A 15,354-nucleotide genomic window follows, 5' to 3' on the forward strand; every position below is an offset into this window, starting at 1 on the left:
ATTGCACTCTGCCCGCCAGCGATAGCGGCACCATGTCCCACCTTTTAAATTCCTCCTCCATCTGTTCCACTGGTGAAGTTAAGCTTATGGAGAGCCCCCCAACTCCTGGCCACCTGCACCCCCAGGTACCTGAAACTCTTCACTGCCCTCCTGAAAGGGAGCCTCCCAATTCCCTCGTCTTGATCTCCCGGGTGCACTACAAATACCTCGCTCTTTCCTAAATTTAGCTTATAGCCCGAGAAGCCCCCAAATTCCGCTAACAGCTCCATCACCCCCGGCATTCCCCCCTCTGGGTCCGCCACATATAACAGCAGGTCGTCCGCATACAGCGATACCCGATGCTCCTCCCCACCCCGCACCAGACCCCTCCATCTCCCTGACTCCCTCAACGCCATGGCCAGTGGTTCAATCGCCAATGCAAAGAGCAGGGGGGACAGGGGACACCCCTGCCTGGTCCCACGGTAGAGCCTAAAGCACTCCGATCTCCTTCCATTTATGACTACACTCGCCATCGGAGCCGCGTAAAGCAGCCTCACCCATTTGATGAATCCAGTTCCACAACCATCTCTTTGCCGTGAGCGATGCGGCCTCCCCTGGTGCTCCAGCCTCCGCTTTCCTTACAGTTCCTGTGCTGACTTTTCCACTCACCGGCGGACTTTCGTTAACCCCCTATTTCACGGCCCTTTTTCTCCCAAACTTGGACATTTCTCCTCCCTGTGCCTTACAGCCTTTTCAGCCTCCGACTGCCCCTGGGACCGGGCGTTAAAACTCCGAAATCCCTATTCCTGAGCGGGAGCCCTCCAGTGTGCAGATGCCTCCCGCCCTCCGTCACTGCAAGTCAGACCTGCTGAGATTGTCCAGTATTTATATTTTTTGTTTCAGATTCCAGCATCCGCAGTAATTTTCTTTTACCTTTTTGAAAACAACGGGAAACCCCGTTGACAGCGGCGGGGCTGGAAGATCCTGCTGCCAGCCAGTGGCAGGCTGCCTCTGTCGCTGTAAAACAAGATTAGTAGGAGTCCAGAGACATCGAAGTGCGAATGGCCATATCAGAAGCCTTGTTTCCCACCAATCAGTGCGGCTATACAAATGATAACCCCTCAAAGCAAGGAATTTGAGAGAGGATCCACAGAATCCACAGAGGGAAATATCAAAGAGGTTGAACAATATAACTCTTTAGAGGCTAGTTCTACATCCAACAGTCGGACGGGCCTGTTCCATCTGTGATCCAAGCCACAGAAGTCTGTCCCATCTAACATTGCAGATACTCTCCTCTAAAAGACGCAGTCTCATAGAACCACAGAATCCTTACAGTGTGGAAGGAGGAATTCGGCCCATTGACTCTGCACCGACCCTATTAAAGAGCAGTCTACCTAGGCCCACTCCTATCCCTATAACTCCATAATCCCGCCTGGCCTGCACATCTTTGGACACTAAGGGGCAATTTATCACGGCCAATCCACCTAACCTGCACATCTTTGGACTGTGGGAGGAAACCAGAGCACCCGGAGGAAACCCACGCACACACGGGGAGACAATACAAACTCCACACAGACAGTCAGCCAAGGCTAGAATTGAACCTGGGACTCTGGAGCTGTGAGACAATAGTGCTAACCACTGTTCAGCCTTCGCTGAACCAGGAAGAGACTTTTCCCAGGATTGGTTACTTAAACGGTATTGTGCTGTAACTATTAACTGGATTTGACCGATAGAGTTACTAAAATTTGATGGTGCTTGGGAAAGGGGGCATCTCGGTGAATTCAGGTGTGTGGTACTGATGTACCTTCAATCCACAGAGAGGCAGAGAGAGCGAGTGAACATAAGGCTTTATTAGTCATGAACTTGCCTAGCCAGAGTCAGTAGTACAGATGAATGCCGCCCATAAGAGGCCGGCCTATATATGCCCTGGTGTGGGCGGAGCCAGAGGCACAGTACAGTACCTGGAAGCAGTTCATATCACCACTTCCAGGTCATAGGTCACAGGTTATGGTATCATGCATGCATTATGGTGAATACATTCACCACAGGTACTTAAGAATTTAACCTATAAATTTACAGCACAAAAGGTCATTCTGCTCATCATTCTTGTGGCGGCTCTCAGAACGCTTAATATTTCTCTTTCCATATCTCTTTTAAAAACCATCATGGATTCACCTTTCTTAATTTTGTTTGGGACGCTGTTCCCATTTTCTGGTAACCTCCAGTACACAACAATGTTGGGAAATGATAGTATTGTGGTTGTGTACCGTACTGCTAATCCAGAGAACTTGAGTAATGATCTGGAATTAGGTGTAAAAATCCCACCATGGTCGCTGGGAATAAAAAGCTAGGATCAGTAAAGGTGAAACCACTGGGGTTCAACCAGCTGGAAAAGCCCACCTGGTTTGGTAATGTACTTTAGGGAACAAAATCTTCCTGTCCTTCCCCCAGTCTGGTCCAGACATGACTCCAGACACACAGCAACGTGGCTGGCTCTGAATGTGTTCTGAAACAGCTGACAAGCCATTCAGATGTCAAGAAGGTGGCTTGCAATTAGGGATGGACAATAAATGCTGACCTTACCATTGATGGCCACATCTAATGAATTAAAAAAAAAATTATTGTGCTAACATCTCCCTTTATTCTTTTGGTGTTAATGCTCTTCAATTGTCAATTTAGCAATCAGTAGAAATGGTTTTTCCTTCCAAAGCCCTTCAAACTATTTGGAAACTTATATGATTGGGGGGGGAGGGGGGGTTTAGAGGGTGTTCACTTGAGCATTTTTTTTTTATTAATTGCTGCGCCAGCAGCATTTGTTGCCCATTCCTAATTGCCCCTTGGTTGACCGACGTGACTTGTTAAGCCATTTAAAAGTCAACCACATTGCTGTGGCTCTCGAGTCACGTGTAGATCAGGTAAGGATGGCAGATTCCCTTCTTTGGACCCAAATGCTTTTAATTTCAGATTTTTATTGAATTCAAATTTCACCGGCTGCCATGGTGGGATTCGAACCTGACATTTCCCCAGGTCACTGGATTACTAGTCCAGTGCCGATTCCACTACACTGTTGACTCCCCATATAAAGAGGCACTCACTGAAACTCTGGTGTGGGTGAATTTGGAGGTATTATGTATGTAATGTCTCACTCTGTAAATAAATATATGACTGAGTGAAGATTGGCTTCAGTGTCATCCTGTCTCAACTGGCATTCTCAAATGGAAAAAGTGTTAGATCTACATTGTACCTTGCATCATTAAAGGCAAGTGACAGTATTGCACAGGACTGATGGTGAGGGAGAGTTTCAGAACATGCTGCACTCTGGTTTGATTAGAATCAGATGTTAGTTTTGCGGTCTGTTTATTGTAGAAAAAACATACTTTTTTTTTGTTCGCAGATGCTGATGAATGTGTTTTATTTGGACAAGAGATTTGTAAGAATGGGTTTTGCCTGAACACTCAGCCTGGCTATGAGTGCTACTGCAGACAAGGCTTGTATTATGATCCGGTCAAACTGCAGTGTCTTGGTAAGTTTGCTTCGCAACTTATAGTCCCATCACCAACCGAGCACAAATAGACTATGTGGATGTTCAGATCACTAACTTCACCTGAGGAAGGAGCAGCGCTCTGAAAGCTAGTGATTTGAAACAAACCTGTTGGACTTTAACCTGGTGTTGTAAGACTGCTTACTGTGCCCACCCCAGTCCAACGCCGGCAACCCCACATTCTGAAATAGAGACAGACTAAGGTAATGAAGAGAGAGATGAAGAGCAAGGGGTTCCATAATCGGAAAAGGTAGTTAAGAGTGGCTAGTTTGTATGTGCACAGATATAAACAGGATGTGACTTGAAACAGGGCAGGAGTTCATAGAATCATAGAATCCCTACAGTGCAGAAGGAGGCCATTCGGCCCATCGAGTCTGCACTGACCCTCCAAAAGAGCATCCTGCCTAGGTCTACTCCCCTGCCTTCTCCCCATAACCCCACCCAACCTACATATCTTCGGACACAAAGGAGCAATTTAGCATGGCCAATCCACCCAACCTGCACATCGTTGGACTGTTGGATATGATTTTAACATTCCATCAGATGGAAACCTGGCTGGGAAGCAGTTAAAATGGAAAGGATGCCCTCTCCCTTCCTGCTGGAACCTTTAACATGTCTAGTCCGGGAAGCACCTGTCTAATAGGCGGGAGATTCATGTATTCTTGCAAATCCGGGTCTTATACATCACCTACATTGCCTACACATTGCCCCTCCTCCGCTCTTCCTCCCTCCACTCTGACCCCACGTTGACCTTAGGCCAGGCTAATGACCTCTGGGCTGCCTGATTTTCTGCAGCACCCTGCAGATTTTCCCAGCTGCTTTGCTCAGGAAGTTGGCCAATGTTAATGACAGTCTCCCTAATTAATACAGAATTTGTCTGAACCGTTTGACTGAGGAGACATGCAACGCAGATTCCGCAAATATTCATTTAGTTTCCAGACTTTAAGAAGCGGTAAATCAGCTTTTTAATCTGTAAGAAGCTAAGTTTGTCTTGTTTTGAACCCTAGTTCCCCTTCGTTTCCCCACAGGCAGTGGTTCAAATGGGACACATTGGATTGGCACAATTGGTTGACTGCAGTTGGCAATGCCTCACCCGAGTGCCCATTTCACAGTGCAAGCCGGGAGCATAAGGCCACTGGGATATTTGATCAGTCGAGCCCGGTGCGCTACCCTAATCTCCACGTTTAGAATCCTTGAATCTGCAGTGCGGGAGGATGCCATTTAACTCACTGAGTCTGCACCGGCCCTTGGAAAGAGCACCCTACTTAAGCCTGTACCTCCATCCTATCCCCGTAACTCAGAAACTCCACTTAACCTTTTGGACACTAAGGGGCAATTAAGCACCCAGAGGAAACCCACACAGACACGGAGAGAATGTGCAAACACTACACAGTACCCGAGGCCAGAATTGAACCTGGATCCCTGGAGCTGTGAATGCTCAGAATTGGACACACTGGGTGCGATCTCTCCAAATGGGAACAGAGCCCCGTAGTTTGTGAAGTCCGCCGGGTGTTTCCCAGCGCTTGGAGCCCTGAGAAATATCCCGTTATCTAACGCAATCTGGTCAATCGGGGGCCTCAGCAGGGGCATGCACCTGGGGACCTCCAAGCCCCTTGGAGACCCCCACAAGTGCCGTTGCATCTGGTCCTCGTTTGTGGAGATCAGCAGTGAGGTCTCCAAGGCGAGGGGATTAGATCCCACCCCTTGGATAGATCTTGGGAACACATGTTAGAGTGAGACTAGCTGTCTCACTCTTATATACAGATTTGCCAGAAAATGATCCACTGGGACGTATCGCGAGATCGTGTTAGATCCCGCGAGGCATAGCAAGCCAGGTAGATCCCGGAAGTGGGATCTCCTGAAATCTACCGGTTGTGTTGTGTCGCACTGCTTTTCGGGCGCAATGCGACCGGTACATCCCGTTCAATATTCCAGTCTCCCTAATAGTGATGGCGGTGCACCTACACCTCAGGGACTACAGCGCTTCAAGAAGGCAGCTCACCACCACCTTCTCAAGGGTAATTAGGGATGGGCAATAAATGCTGGCCTAGCCAGCGAAGCCCACATCCTGTAAAAAATGAATTAAAAACAAGTTGACACCAAACCAATGTTTACTAAAGGTTCATCATAATTTCCTTTCTTCTGTACTTTCTGCCTCTATTTATAAAGCCCAGGATTCTGTCTGACTTATTAACCACTTTCTCAATCTGGTCTGCTGCCTTCAATGATGTGTTTGTCCGACACTCCCAGGTGTCTGTGGTCCTGTGCTCCCTCTCGGAGTTGTGCCCGTTAGTTTATATCGTCTCCATTCATTCTTCCTTCCAGGTTCAGCAAGTTCTTGGTGAGAAGCCATGGTGAGTTGCTGCAGTGCTTCCTGCGCACTCCAGACTGTAACATTTCAATTATTTTTTATTCCTAGATATCGATGAATGTCAGGATGCGGCGAGTTGCATCAACGGGCAGTGTATCAACACTGAGGGCTCATACAACTGTTTCTGCACACTCCCTCTGGTCCTGGATGCTTCAGGGAAGCGTTGCACTCAGCATCTCGATTCTGATGGTACGTTCCCGCTGAGGGACTGAACTGCTATTTTACATGTTACAGCATACATGCTGTATGGCTGAAATGACATATGCGCAGCTTCTGCAGACATGTCGGGGTTGAATTCCATTGGAATTTCTCTGGATCATCCATTCGGAACAACAGCAAAAGGTCCACGGAAATCCTGAAGCAATGGTGCAAACTGTGTTTACGTCCTTTTTCCAGAGTTCATACAGGTTTTCCATTGAGTTTTTCATGAAGGAGAAAGAGAACCCCATGGAATTCCAACCCTAGGCATGCTTGGTCCAGATTCCCAGTCTTGCATTAAGGCAGTGAGAAAGGATTATCCCTCTTGCAGCTCTGGTGGTATCGTTGGAGACAGGAGACGCCCTTATTCCGGCTCTCTGTCCCGCTCAGTACAGGCAGTGGACAGTCACATGTAGCTTTGCGGTTGCCATGGTACTTTCCAATTCCAAGTATGGGTAAGTTCAGCCCAGAATTTTCGTCCCTCTCAGATTGAACTATTAGAAGATTCTGCCACTAGCAATGCTCTTTTATTCTGTTTCTCCCCCTCTGTTATTGGCTGGCATAGTACCCTACTATATTTTTTATACATTTATGGGATGTGGGCTTCACTGGTTAGGCCAGCATCTATTACCCATCCCTAGTTGCCCTTCAGAAGATGGTGGTGAGATGTCTTCTTGAACTGCTGCAGTCCCTGAGGTGTAGGTACACCCACTGTGCTGTTAGGGAGGGAGTTCCAGATTTTGACCCAGCGACAGTGAAGGAACGGCAATATATTTCCAAGTCAGGGTGGTGAGTGACTCAGAGGGGAACCTTCAGGTGGTAAGGTTCACAGGTATCTGCTGCTCTTGTCCTTCTAGATGGTAGTGGTAATGGGTTTGGAAGGTGCTGCCTAAGGAAGCTTGGTAAGTTCCTGCAGTGCACCATGTAGATGGTACACACGGCTGTTACTATTTGTTGGTGATGGAGGAATGGAATTTCTGGAAGGGGGATCAATCAAGTGGGCTGCTTTGTTCTGGATGGTGTCAAGCTTCTTGAGTGTTATTGACGCTGCACTCGTCCAAGCAAGTGGAGAGTATTCCATTACACTCCTGACTTGCGCCTTGTAGATGGTGGGCAGGCTTTGGGAGTCAAGAGGTGAGTTACTCACCAGAGGATTCCTAGCCTTTGACCTGCTCTGCTAGCCACAGTATTTATGTGGCTAGTCCAGTTCAGTTTCTGATCAATGGTAACCCCCAGGATGTTGATTGTGGAGGATTCAGCGATGATCATGCCATTGAATGTCAATTTCTTTTTGGAGATGGTCAATGCCTGGCATTTGTGTGGCATGAATGTTACTTGCCACTTGTCAGCCCAAGCCTGGATATTGTCCAGGTCTTGAAGAGACTCAAGCAGTAGTTAATTGGCATAGTACCCTAGCAAATGTTCACATGTAATGATGATAAATATATAATACAAATTCTAATGAATAAATTATACATATCATGTCCCGGGCTAGTCTGTGAAATCATCCCAAATATTTTGCATAGTATGGTCAAAATCACTTATGTTGCTCAGTAGTACTTTAGTAATATACAAACATTAAGCGTAAAAAGAAATTCTGTTCAATTTGCAGTACAACTCACTAAATATAATGAAATCAATTCATTGGGGCTAGATTTAATACAGCCCATTGGGATGGGAACCATGGAAACCAGAACCACCTCATCGCAGGAGAGGCAGCAGGAAAATCTTCCTCGATTAAGTTGGATGGAGGGCGGGATATTTAAAAAAAATTTTATTGTCACAAGTAGGCTTACATTAACACTGCAATGAAGTTACTGTGAAAAGCCCCTAGTCGCCACTACATTGTACCTGTATCTTCTGTACTGTATCTGTATCTGCTCCACTGTACCTGTATTCCGGCATCTGTTCGGGGAGGCCGGTACGGGAACTGAACCCACGCTGCTGGCCTTGATCTGCATCACAAACCAGCTGTCTAGCCCACTGAGCTACACCAGCCCTCAGGAGTTGACATGGGATTCCCAGTCACCGGCATTGGGATGTCAATAAGGCTCATTAATGAACCAATTGACACCCATTGTCTCTGAGCCCGCCTCAATTTAGTGATGGAGCGATCCCTCGTAGACAGGCACTGAATCTTGGGTCCTGGCATCGGGGAAGGGGGTGGGGTGGCGGAGGCACTGAAAAACACTCACCTGACCCCCTTCTCCTGCAACTCCCACCGCATGGTCCCCCATACTTCACTCACCTGTGGCCTGGGGTCCCATAAGAAACCTGGGCCTCTTGTCAGTGTAGTACCGCCAGCTGCCACCGACTCCCGTGGAGCTGCCAGCCTCTGAATGGTTGGCAGCTTTCAGTGAACAGGACTTCTATTCAATAGGACCCAATGCATGTTACGTGGAAGAATGTACTGTTTACAGTAATTAGACTAAAACAAACCCATCAGCGTTCTTCTAATGTCACTGGCATTTCACCTGTGTGGAGATGCAAAACTCTCAAATTGTAACGTTTACTGAATAATTTTATCCTGGTATGGGAACGTGCTGGAACCCTTACAGACAGAAAGGAATGCAGACAATAAAGAATGAGCCCCAAATGGCCCGTCGCTTAAAATGAATCAGTTAAAAAGAATTGGATAAATACTTGAAAGGGAAGCATTATAAGGAAAGAGCAGGAATGTGAGATCAATTGAAATGTTCTTTCAAAGACCCAACAGTGTCCTTTTGTTGCTGTCTGTCTCAATGATCCAGTAAAGACAAGCTGAATCTTTTCCTGGGTTTGTGCCAGGTGGCCCAGGTAGTCTGGACACAGCAAATATAAGGTACAGGTACAGTTCAAAAGATACAGGTCCAGTGCAGCAGATACAGGTAAAGTGTAGAAGATACAGGTACAGAAGATACAGGTACAGTGCAGCAGATACAGGTACAGTACAGAAGATACAGGTGCAATACAGATGATACAGGTGCAATACAGAAGATACAGGTACAGTATAGAAGATACAGGTACAGTGTAGCAGATACAGGTACAGTATAGAAGATACAGGTACAGTGCAGCAGATACAGGTACAGTGTAGAAAATACAGGTACAGTACAGCAGATACAGGTACAGTGTAGAAAATACATGTACAGTGCAGCAGATACAGGTACAGTGCAGCAGATACAGGTACAGTGTAGAAAATACAGGTACAGTGCAGCAGATACAGGTACAGTGCAGCAGATACAGGTACAGTGTAGAAGATACAGGTACAATACAGAAGATACAGGTACAGTGTAGAAGATACAGGTACAGTGCAGCAGATACAGGTACAGTACAGAAGATACAGGTACAGTACAGCAGATACAGGTACAGTGCAGCAGATACAGGTACAGTACAGAAGATACAGGTACAGTACAGCAGATACAGGTACAGTTCAGCAGATACAGGTACAGTGCAGCAGATACAGGTACAGTGTAGAAAATACAGGTACAGTTCAGCAGATACAGGTACAGTGCAGCAGATACAGGTACAGTGTAGAAGATGCAGGTACAGTGCAGCAGATGCAGGTACAGTGTAGAAGATATAGGTACAGTGTAGAAGATACAGGTACAGTGTAGAAGATACAGGTACAGTGCAGCAGATACAGGTACAGTACAGAAGATACAGGTACAGTGCAGCAGATGCAGGTACAATACAGAAGATACAGTACAGTGCGGCAGATACAGGTACAGTACAGAAGATACAGGTACAGTGCAGCAGATGCAGGTACAATACAGATGATACAGGTACAGTGCAGCAGATACAGGTACAGTATAGAAGATACAGGTACAGTGCAGCAGATGCAGGTACAATACAGAAGATACAGTACAGTGCGGCAGATACAGGTACAGTACAGAAGGTACAGGTACAGTGCAGCAGATACAGGTACAGTGCCTCAAAGGCAGCAACCTCGGGGACCAAGGCTGTGCCTTGCCAGATCTTACCGGATTTTGGCTTGGGTGGTTTGGGCAATGGACAGTTCGGGTCAAGCCAGGTCAGATGAGGGTCAAGGGTCGCCCAGGGCATGGCAAGTGACGACGAGGATAGTTAGTCAGGCGCCACATGCACCAATGCAGTGCATAGCCGAATTGTCCGGGTCAGTGATCTTTTTAAAATTGACTCAGTTAAAATTGATGCAAGGCACATTCTAAAAATGTCTGGTTTTCGGTCAACTCGCATTTTTGGACAGCTGGATTTGGGACACTGTTAGGTCAGGTCGCACACCCAGAAAGAAAGCCCTATGATTTTCCTTGCAATAAGCAAACTTGGGAAATTTTTCTCATTAAATATTCTGCCGTGATTTCCTGATACGAGTTTCACCTCAGCAATCCATTGCACCTGGGCACAGACATGGGAAAACCAAGTTCCTATTGTGGAAACCAATATGTAGAAAAATAACGCTCTTAATTCTATTTGAAATGACTCTAAAGATGGTGGAGACGAATTCTGAATCTAAGCATTTCTGAAGCAGTACATCAGAGTCAGCATTGTAGGTTTGTTTCATTTTTGCCCAGTTGCTCTCTTCCACCTCCCTCCATTCCCAGTTGAACATAACTTTCTCCAGGTGGATAAAGCCAATGTTTCCTTTCATTCCCAGATATCGACGAGTGTCAGGATCCATCAAACTGCATCGGTGGTCAATGCATCAACACCGACGGCTCGTACAACTGTTTCTGCACATACCCAATGATTCTGGACTCTTCAGGGAAGCGGTGCATTGAGCCTCCAGACACGATTGGTATGTCCCAGCAGCAGGAATAACATTGTCACTGTCGCAAAGATGCACATTCATTTTATATTGCAAATCACGTCAGATGTTGTTTTTGAATAGGCTTAAATGATGTGGATTTCAGCCTGTTTAAAAATGTCCTCTTTGTCCGATTGTCTCTTTCTGCGTGCCATTTAAATGCCAGTTGTTGTTATTTGGGGTGAGGGGGGGGGGGCGTGCGGCAAGGAGCATTGTATTCGTGGAGTGTCCGTTATGCAGCCTGGTCTGATTGAAGCAACTCTTTACGCAAAGGTGAGTGGAAAACTGGAACATTTCCTTACCCCCTGTACAGCACGGTAGCATGGTGGATAGCACAATTGCCTCACAGCTCCAGGGTCCCAGGTTCGATTCCGGCTTGGGTCACTGTTTGTGCGGAGTCTGCACGTTCTCCCCGTGTGTGCGTGGGTTTCCTCCGCGTGCTCCGGTTTCCTCCCACAGTCCAAAGATGTGCAGGTCAGGTGGATTGGCCATTATAAATAGCCCTTAGTGTCCAAAATTGCCCTTAGTGTTGGGTGGAGTTATTGGGTTATGGGGATAGGGTGGAGGTGTTGACCTTGGGTAGAGTGCTCTTTCCAAGAGCCAGTGCAGACTCGATGGGCCGAATGGCCTCCTGCTTCATTGGCCAGGGTACCAGGAATAACTCTTGTGCTCTTCTTCAAAATAGTTGGGCGGCACAGTGGGTAACACTGCTACCTCACAGCGCCAGGGACCCGGGTTCAATTCCCACTTGGGTGACTGCCTGTGTGGGGTATGCACGTTCTCCCTGTGTCTGTGTGGGTTTCCTCCAGGTGTTCCCGTTTCCTCCCACAGTCCAAAGATGTGCAGGTTTGGTGAATTGGCCATGCTAATATTGCCCAAAGGTTAGGTGGGGTTACGAGGATAGGAGCGGGGGTTCACCTAGGTAGGGGCTCTATTGGAGGCAAGGGCCGATGCAGACCCTATGGACCAAATTACCTCCTTCTGCACTGTCGGGATTCTATGATTGAGTGCCATGGGATCTTTTACATCCACCTGAACAGATCCTCCATTTAACATTTCAGCTGAAAGACAGCACCTCCGACAGTGCAGTGCCCCCTCTGTACTGCGCTGGAGTGTCAGCTTTGATTTTTGTTCTCAGGCCCTGGAGTGGGACTTGAACCCAGAGGAAAGTTTTCGATCAGCTAAACTGCAGCTGACACTCAAGTGATTTAAGCCTTCTTAAACTGGAAGGGTTGCCGGAGTTCCTCGGCGTTTCCCCGATGTCCTCGCGCCCCTCCTCCTGCAAAGACTTAACACTCAGATGTGGGATACATCGATATCCAACTGTGCTGCATCAATCTGCTTCCCCACCTGCTGTGCTGGCAGGGGTGGGGAGTGGTAAGGGTAGGTCAGGGGTCAGGCACCGCTGAGGTACATTCATCCCAAGTTTGCTAAGATCTGGAAAATCAGCAGCTGTACAAACAACCATTGTCCTGCTGTCCAAGGCTTCTTGCTTTAAAGTCCTCTTTATTTTTTTGGAATGTGTTTCACTGGCTTATCGGTGAATTGCCACCCACGCAGAGGAAAATATTTTGTCTTTCATGATTTGAGAGGCCAGCGAATGATCACTCCTGTGGCGGCTGGAGGCAGTTAACCCCATTTCTTTCTTTCCCACCAACTGCTTCAGCGCTTCTAACATAAGCACACTTTCCTTGCTAACCCTCAAAACTACAGCGTCTAAGATGGCTGAAAGATTTGATTGGATGGAACGAGACAACACAGGAATGATGCCAAGACGCACCTCTCCCCACCTCAAAGGGTTACCTGAAACTCTGTCCTACTAAACGCTGTGGTGACTGGGGATCGATTAAAAATGAGGAAACAATGAGATTGATTCACTTTTTGTTCAGCAGGGGTATTAAGGGCTAGGGAACTGAGGACAGGTAGATGGGGTTAAGGTACAGATCAGCCATGATCTAACTGAATGGTGGAACAGGCTCAACGGGCTGAATGGCCTCCTCCTGTTCGAGGGTCACACAGTACAGAAGAGGCCCATCAACCCATTGCGTCGGCACCACCAAAACTACACTGAATCCACACTAATCCCGCGTTCCAGCACTTGGCCCATAGGATTGAATGTTACGACAATCCAAGAGCTCGTCCACTACTTCTTCAAGGTTGTAGGTTTCCCGTCTCTACTACCCTCCCAGGCAGTGCATTACTGGATACAAGAATGAGAGAAACCATTGATCATGTGTGCATATATTCACAGAGCCAGGTGTCATGTGAGAGTACCTTTAAAAAATGGGTGTTTAAGAAATGTACCTTTAAGAAATGGATGTTTACGAAATATACCTTTAAGAAATGAGGGTTTGTCAGTGATTTCAGAGTGTGGGTGGAGCTGGGCTGTGTCAGCTTTTTCTTTTGTTTTAGACTGTTTGCTGCAGGATGTGTTTTAGTTTCATTTTCAGTGTTGGAGCTGAAGCCAGACAGAGCAGGTGTACTGTTGTTCTCTCTGCCATGAAAAGATTATCTCTTGGTCATTTGGTGAATTCAGAATTATACATTTTCTCAGTAGTGAATGTAAACCCGGTGTGCTTCTGTTAAAAGATGTTTCTTTTGTCTTCTGGATGTTGTTTGGGAAGTTATTAAGGATTACTTAATGTTGTATTCTTTGGGGGTTGTATTTGAATTGATGGTTGCTAAGATGTTCACTGTATGTTTTAAAAAAGTTAACTTGAGTTCATAGAATAAACATTGTTTTGCTTGAAAAAAATACTTTTCCATTTCTGCTGTAGCACCCCTGTAGAGTGAGCCGTGTGCTCCCCATACCACAATCTATTAAAAGTTGTGGGTCAGGTGGACTCCATGCTACACTTTGGGGTTCTCTAAACCCTGATCCATAACACAGGCCAGTGCGATACTGAATGTAATCCTTCCCTAACTTCTGTTTTTTTCAGAGCAAACTATTGAAGAGGATGTATGCTGGCAGACCGTGAGCAGTCAGATAGTGTGTGGCCTGCCCTTGGTGGGCAGGAGGACTACCTACACCGAATGCTGCTGTATGTATGGCGAAGCCTGGGGTATGGACTGTGCTCTTTGCCCCCTTAGAAACACAGGTGAGCGACATTTCCCATCCATGCCTAATGGTATTCTGAAGATTAGAAGTGATGGGGGAACAAAATGATCCAAGGTATATTGTACGAGCGTATTTCGCAGCAACGGAGTGCAGATTGCTGCTTAGCAACCCTGAAATATTGATGTGAGAGTTAGGACTGTTTGTGTTTTTTAAAATAATAATTGGGAATGCCCGATCAAAATTACGGTCTTGATTTTATCAGATTGTGGAATCCCCATTCCTGCCATCTGAGGAGTCGATGACGAGCACATTGTTGCTGACATTGGCTGACCTGCAGCCATTTTGTGCTCCAATGAGTGTTAGTTAGCTAGAGCCGACCTTTGCACCTCACTCGGGAGGAATTCCCGCCTCAGATAGCTGCTGACCAATCTGATAGCTCGTCCCAGCAGCCCCAGGACCTGCAGTGGTGAGGGCGGGGCCTCACCCATCCCGCTGTGAGATTGTGATGCCCTTTGGAAAGGTCTTCCAAAGACTTTTATGGCCACCACCAATTCCCCCCGGGAATTCCTCCTACGTGAAGGACAACAGTTCCTCCTCTGGCCAGTTAACACATTAAATGTCTGCGCGGCAGCCAAGATCAGGCGGAAAGAGTGAAATTCTGACCCATTTGTTTTTGTTTCAAATTTACTGCAAACTTGTATATTTCATAGAATTTACAGTGCAGAAGGAGGCCATTCGGCCCATCGAGTCTGCACCGGCTCTTGGAAAGAGCACCCTACCCAAGCCCACACCCCCACCCTATCCCCACATCCTATCCCCACAACCCAGTAACCCCACCCAACACTAAGGGCAATTTTGGACACTAAGGGCAATTTAGCGTGGCCAATCCACCTAACCTGCACATCTTTGGACTGTGGGAGGAAACCGGAGCACCCGGAGGAAACCCACGCACACACGGGGAGAACGTGCAGACTCCGCACAGACAGTGACCCAGCCGGGAATCGAACCTGGGACCCTGGAGCTGTGAACCAGTTGTGCTAACCACAATGCTACCGTGCTGCCCACATTATATACATTGCCTCCAAACACTGCATCTGAACCCATAGCAGAGACATCGCGCACTCATAAGCGTCGCATCTTTTGACCACGGCAAGGAATGTGGGAAGCGAGTACAGATCCAGCGAGGGAGGAACTGGGCGTCAATCTGTCCATTTGCAGCACACATCTCAGACTAATGGGTGTTGGCTCTTACAGCTCCTGCTGGCAAACAGATTAACTCCAGACTGAAGTTTGACATTGGCGTGCAGTTTTTATGGTTCCAGGGATGATTTGAGGCCGCTTAAGCGACGTTTTCATGACCTTATTTAGATCGTGATTTATAATCTTTTCCAGGTATTCACGAATCAGTCCACTTTCAATCGCTCCGGTTCGGAATAACCGTTATT

At 47.1% G+C, this 15,354-nt stretch overlaps 1 protein-coding gene across 7 annotated transcripts in view; it reads left to right on the forward strand.

Moving 5' to 3' along the window:
* Positions 1-15,354, forward strand: part of ltbp1 (latent transforming growth factor beta binding protein 1) — a 424,359-nt gene that overhangs the window by 361,606 nt on the left and 47,399 nt on the right. For all 7 annotated transcript variants that reach the window (XM_038814844.1, XM_038814856.1, XM_038814865.1 and 4 more), the window contains 4 exons: positions 3,374-3,502; positions 5,940-6,080; positions 10,702-10,842; positions 13,791-13,949. In XM_038814844.1, coding sequence (XP_038670772.1) covers positions 3,374-3,502; positions 5,940-6,080; positions 10,702-10,842; positions 13,791-13,949 — 570 coding nt within the window. The remainder of the gene's footprint in view (positions 1-3,373; positions 3,503-5,939; positions 6,081-10,701; positions 10,843-13,790; positions 13,950-15,354) is intronic.

This window comes from Scyliorhinus canicula, chromosome 1, assembly GCF_902713615.1.
Source record: "Scyliorhinus canicula chromosome 1, sScyCan1.1, whole genome shotgun sequence".
Classification (NCBI taxonomy): domain Eukaryota; kingdom Metazoa; phylum Chordata; class Chondrichthyes; order Carcharhiniformes; family Scyliorhinidae; genus Scyliorhinus; species Scyliorhinus canicula.